Source organism: Dreissena polymorpha, chromosome 10 (assembly GCF_020536995.1).
Source record: "Dreissena polymorpha isolate Duluth1 chromosome 10, UMN_Dpol_1.0, whole genome shotgun sequence".
Taxonomy (NCBI): Eukaryota; Metazoa; Mollusca; class Bivalvia; order Myida; family Dreissenidae; genus Dreissena; species Dreissena polymorpha.
Genome location: NC_068364.1, coordinates 67,458,030 through 67,464,277, shown reverse-complemented (window position 1 = coordinate 67,464,277; position 6,248 = coordinate 67,458,030). Strand labels below are relative to the sequence as shown.

The 6,248-nt window shown below is 35.4% G+C and overlaps 1 protein-coding gene across 4 annotated transcripts; it reads left to right on the top strand.

Moving 5' to 3' along the window:
• On the top strand, positions 1 to 5,524 carry LOC127848141 (uncharacterized). 4 transcript variants are annotated; one of them, XM_052380445.1, is made up of 6 exons: positions 12 to 1,432; positions 1,616 to 2,123; positions 2,313 to 2,365; positions 4,777 to 4,878; positions 4,999 to 5,058; positions 5,223 to 5,524. In XM_052380445.1, the coding sequence occupies exons 2-6, from the start codon at positions 2,034 to 2,036 to the stop codon at positions 5,314 to 5,316; spliced, it is 399 nt and encodes a 132-aa protein (XP_052236405.1). In that variant the 5' UTR covers positions 12 to 1,432; positions 1,616 to 2,033; the 3' UTR covers positions 5,317 to 5,524. The 4 variants fall into 4 exon arrangements, 1 of the variants encoding a protein (XP_052236405.1); XR_008034377.1 differs by having other exon boundaries at positions 1 to 2,123; positions 2,313 to 4,552; XR_008034378.1 differs by having other exon boundaries at positions 10 to 2,123; positions 2,310 to 2,365.
• Positions 5,525 to 6,248: the final 724 nt, after the last annotated feature.

The following is a 6,248-nucleotide window of genomic DNA, read 5'->3' as shown; positions in this document are numbered from 1 at the left end:
CTATTTTTGTACACTTAGTATGGAATGATGTGAATGATGATATGATGGGTAGAATTAATCAGTGCTTGTGTCTAGAAATGCTGAATGTTTATTGAAAAGGCTAAATGCTAGCCAAAACTAACAGTTGAGCTACCGTGGGGATGTCAAACGAATTGATGGTGTAATATGATGGTGTATCGACATACTTTTCTTATATGCACTATATTTGATACATGTATTGGTTTACATTTTTTGCATGCTGTTACAGTTTTTGTTTCAGTGTGCTGTGGTAAGTACTGTAGATATTACTTGATTTTTAGTGTCTATGAATGCTGATGTATGATAGCTATAGCATGAGCTCAATGCTAACCAGTATTATGAGTTGATGTATTGTGGTGATGCTAATCGAACTGATGATGTAACATGATGGTGAACACTTACTGAATGCATACAATTTATTGAATTGCGTTTGTTGATATGCACTATAATATGATTAATGTATTGCTTGACATGTATTTTTCATGATGTTTAATTTCAGTTTGCTGTGGTGAGTACTGTAGATTGTATTGCCTATGTATAGAATTCAATAAAAGATTATGACTGAAAACTGCTTTTGATTCTTTTTGTACAGTTTTAGGGACTATAAGTCTATAACAAAAATATGTCGGTTTATGTTCATGAGTGTGGGCTTAATACAGCAATGTTTGAGTAGTACAGAAATGTTTCTTCGTTTGTGGTCGCCAGTTGTCTGTGACTTGTAAAGTGAAAAATACGCATAGCTTTGAATGCAACAACTATTTACTGTTTTAACAAAGATTGTGTACTATGCATGTTTTGATGTAGATCTTTTCAGATTTGACATAAAATGAAGACCTGTCAGTTTAACAGAGCTGGGAAACGAAGAGGTAAGTGTGTTTCATCTTACTATGAACACTGGTATTTTGACAAAAGAAGAGATAAAGTGAGTTTCTTCATTATCATGGTTTCTTTCAGAGTATAACTTATGAACAAATCAAAACCTATTTTTTACTAGATTTTCATGTACTCTTTTTTTGGATGATGAGTAACTTAAAATCATACGGCTAGTACAGTATGGAACATGAATGCTTTGTTCAGATTTTCAGATGTGTGCTGGCAGTTTAAGTCTGGCAGCTGAAGTGAACAGTCATGATTTTGTTGGAGCTCCAACAATATGCTAGAAGGTAAGTAACTATGTTTAATTTGCATTGCATGTTTTCCTATGTTTCAGACTTTTAAACAGAGATGTCATGATGACTGGAGTTGAGCACAGGGCAGTGATAAAGTAAAAGGTAAGTACTTTTGACTGAATGTTTGTTCTATGCATGTTTTGCTATAATACATTCCAGGAGTGCTTATGCAGTGATGATTTGACAGTTGAGTGAAAGTGGAGCCATGCAGTCTTGATTTTGAAGCTTCTCAACAAGCCTTGAAGGTAAGGTTAGAATGACTCAATGTTAGTGAATTATTTAAAAAAATATACTGTCAGTGAAGTACTGTCAGTTGCATTTGGACAGTTGAGCAGAACAGACGTAGCTGTAAGAGCTCTCATATCTGTTGTGTAAAACTGTCCTAATGATATGTTATGCTTGTTTGTTTCTGTTGTACTATTTTTCAGATACGTTTGGCAGTGAAGGATTGAAAGCTGACATGAACAGAAAAAAGATGCTGTTGGCAGTGATGGGTTTGGAAGCTGGCATGAACAGAAAAGCAAACATATGGTGAGTACAAAATAGTTTTTATATGGTATGTTTTGTGCATGCTTCTATGTTTCAGATGTACTTGCAGTCAACAACGAAGATGATTCAAGAAGAGAAACATTGTTGTGATGTGAATAGAACGTTCAAATAGGGTAAGTGTAACAATTGTGGTAGTTTGATTTGTACCATGTGTGTATTGCTATGTTTCAGATTGCACATGCAGAGATGGTTTCCTACTGGGTGTCAATAGAAGGGACACGAGTAAAAACGATTTCAACTGCTAAACCACAATTCAAGAAGTTGGGTAAGTTTTAAGTCATTGATTTGAGGTGTACAATGTGTTCTTTACTTTGTTGCAGATTCGAGTCACTGGTTTACACATGGAAGAAGATTTCCACCTCTGTGACACATCTTTACAAAAGCAAGGTAAGTTGACCAAGTTGTTTTTTTATTTGTTCTGCTATAATGTGATGTTATGCTATTTTTCAGGTTTTCCATGTAGCTATGGATAAAACAATTTTAAGACAGAATAGCTGCTGCAGCTTGGTTCTGTGTTGGTTTTTGTTTAAAAACGTTTTACATGCATGTGTGTTTCAAAATATTTTGTTTCAGTAGAGGGCCAGATGTCGAGCAGTACAGATGTGTTTCTTGGAGGGAGCTCCCAAACCGTGAGTACAAGTATTTGATATTTAGAAGTCTATGTGAAAGATAATAGCAATGGTAGAATCTATCAGTACTTGTGTTTAGAAATGCTGATGTGTGACGGTTAACTGAAAAGGGTAAATGCTAGCCAGTACTTACACCTGAGCAAACGTGGGATGTCGAACTAACTGATGATGTACTATGATGGTGAACACTTACTTTGTGTATCGAAATGCTTTTGTTGATATGAGTGTGAGCTTAATACAGCAATGTTTGAGTAATACAAAAAATGTATGTACTCTTTTGTGGTCGCCAGTTGTCTGTGATATGTATAGTAAAAAAAACACAACACAAAGCTATGAAGCATACAATTGTTTTAAGATTTTATCAATGATTGTGTACTATGCATGTTTTGATTTAGTTCGTTTCAGATATGACATGACCTGAATATTTGACAGTCGAACGGAGCTGAGCATTGCAGAAAAGGTCTCATAGTAGCCTCAACAGTGAATAAGGATATCAACTGCTGTGACTAAACTGTTGAAGAAGGGTAAGTGGAACAATGTGTTTGTTTTATAAGTACCATGTATGCTTTATTTTGCTCTGTTTCAGAGTAGACATACAAACAGTGTCTTGCTTTGCATGCTATTTTTTAGGTCTCTCATGCAGTGAGGGAAAAGAAGAATATTTCAATAAAGAATCACTGCTGCAACTCAGCTCTTTAAACAAGGTAAGTGTTTACTATGTTGTATACAAAATGTTTCTCTTTCTTACTATGTTTCAGGTTAACATTGCAGAGATGTTTTGACAGCTTGTGACAGAAAAGAAATTCAGCAGCTGTGTCTTGACTGTAGCCACAAGGTAAGTCGAAACAAATATACTGGTTTGTATGTTGTGTTGTTATGCCCTTCTATGTTTCAGACTTACATTGCTGTGACTGTTCCACAGTGGGTCAAAAAAAAAACGAATACAGGTTTCAAGAAGAAAATTGGCTGTTAAAACTCTGCACAAAATATGAGGTAAGTGAACTACTCTTTTGGTTTGTGTTGTGCTTTGTTCTGCTTAACTATTTTTCAGATTTGAGTGGTGGGTCGTTACAGAGCAGACTTTTTGACAAGTGAGAAGTTGAGAAACAGAGAATGATTTAAGATCAGCTAGGTAAGTCTTGATTATTATGCATTGCTAAATGTTGTTTTTTATTTCAGTATGGCTGTGGTAAGTACACTAACTTTCTATAATTTAATATTGAACTGCTTTGATAACTTGTATCCCGCTATGCAATGCTTAATATATATTTTTCATTTCAGTATGGCTGTGGTAAGTACACAAACTTTCTTTAATTTTCACATTGAACTGTTTTGATGACTTGTATCCTGCTATGCAAAATGTCTTTTTTTTATTTCAGTAGCCTGTTGGTAAGTACGCTAACTTTCTATAATTTCATAGTGAATTGTTTTGATGACCTGTATTCTGCATTGTAAAATGTGTTTCTTTTTCATTTCAGTATGGCTGTGGTAAGTACAATTGCCTTTCATATTGAACTGTTTTGATGACCTGTATTTTGCATTGTAAAATGTGTTTCTTTTTCATTTCAGTATGGCTGTGGTAAGTACACAAACTTTCTTTAATTTTCATATTGAACTGTTTTGATGACTTGTATTCTGCTATACAAAATGTGTTTTTATCAGTTCAGTTGCCTGATGGTAAGTACAATTTGCTTCTTTAAATTGCATGTTGAAATATATTTGATGACTTTTGTTCTGCTATGCTCTTTTTCATTTCAGTTGGGCAGATGTAAGTACACTTCATTTATGTAAAAACTGAATATGATTGTTGTGCTATACAAAATGTGCTTTTCTCAATTTCGGGTCAGCAATGGTAAGTAGATTGTGTTTCTTTATGTATAATTTTGTATACATATTGTTTTTTTCATCATAGCATGTTTTTCATATTTAGGCTTTGTGTCAGTAAAATGTTAATAAATCACTCTTAAACTTCATACTAAAAATGTATTGTGCTATGCAAAATGTCTGTTTGATTTCAGTGTCTAGAGGTGAGTACCAATACAGTTAAAAAGTTAGTTCAGTTAACGTTTTGGTTCACAGTTCTGTTTGTTATTTGGCAATATTTACATGTATGCATTGAGTCTTGATTTCAGCTCGATTGTGGACTGAAGAAGATTGTCCGCAGAGGGATTGGATACAAAATACAAAGTAAGTACTGAGTTTCTTACTAAAAGTTTTGAGTTGTATTCATTGTGTGTTAATATGCTATGATTGCTATGAACATGACTTTTGTATTTCAGCGAAGACAACATAGGTAAGTAAAATTGTTATCTGTTTCATGTTTACTGTTACAGTTCAATATTGTGTTTATAAATTGTAAGTTGTACAAACACATTCAAAAGTTTCTGATCATGCTTTCGATTTCATTTCAGCTTTACTGCTGGACGAGTGTTCTCTACTACTAGACGTGTCAGGTTTACTACCAGGCGAGCAGTGACAACAAGGCGCCTTTGTGGAAACAACACAACAAAAAAGTGAGTATTAGTTGAAATTGTTTTACTGTATGTTATACTTAAATGCAAAATTGTGCACATAAATTGTAAGTTGTACAATTACAATGAAAGTTTCTGATCATGCTTTCTATTTCATTTCAGCTGTACTGCTAGACGAGCAGTGACAGAAAGGCGCCTGAACATGCAACACAAAACAAAAAAGTAAGTATCAGTTAAACAGTTGGTAGAGTTGTGTGTTTTTCTTTAGCAGTTTGTGTTTACTATTTTATTTGATACATGGTATATTACACATGCATGTTTTTATCATTTCAGGCTGTTTACTTTCATCGTTTACTGTTTAACACAATTTGCTTTTCTATTTTCAGTGCCAATATCCAAACCTTGATGTGGACACCGAGTAGTCAATACATACGTGTGGCGTATAGCTGCGACAAAACCGTGGGTCCATCGCACCGATAACTTGAACATTGGCCCGTGTATGGACATCAGTGCAACTTTGTGAATCCATGTAACTTTGTGAATCCATGTAACATTGCGAATGTGTGTCGATCGAAAAATGTGTACATTCTGCACTGAAACGAACTCGGTGTTGCAAGTGGCAAGTGTTGACAGTGTGTATGTTTATGTTTATGTTTTTACATGAAAAATAAAGGAGATTGTTGTTTTATTGTGCTGGCCAGCAATATTGATGTATTGATGTATGTGTTTGTGTTTAAACTATGCAATACCAAAATCAAACAAAAAATAAACATTAACAGTCATTAACTGTGTTTGGGCGGCCGAGGGGTTTAAGACTCCACAAGTGTGAAGCGCACTGATAGCACTTGGGGGTAAACACCTCGGTAGTTCGGTGCTAAAATGTTTTCACGGTGCTTATTTTGACGCACTGTTAGAACTACCAACCAGTAAATGATTGCTTGATTTATAAAACAAATATTCAGTCTCTACTTTGGCACAAGAGACTCTAAGTATCAAATACCAACAATTTAGACGCAGACAATCACATGGTGGTACACCAGTCCGAATATACTCATTGCTCTAGCCAGGATTGCAAATTACTTGTGTTGACTAGCAAGGCTCCCTAGTAACGGAGCAGTGTTACTGGCGTTTTTTGGGTCGATAGTGCTTAGGTGAGGTTTTGCTCGAATCGGGAGCGGGTCACTCGCTTGGGCGAGTTAGTTTTCGCTCGTAGTTTCCAATCTGGCTAGATCAATGTAAGGTTGTCGTTGACTGCTATTTGGCAAGCAGAAAGACAACAGCGGTTAATTAACTGAGTATGGGCGACCGAGGTATGTAGGTGTCAATAGACCGACTCCACAAGTTGCGAAGCGAACCGATAGCACTTGAGGGGAAACGCCTCGGTTTTCGGTTCTAACATGTGTTATCCATGC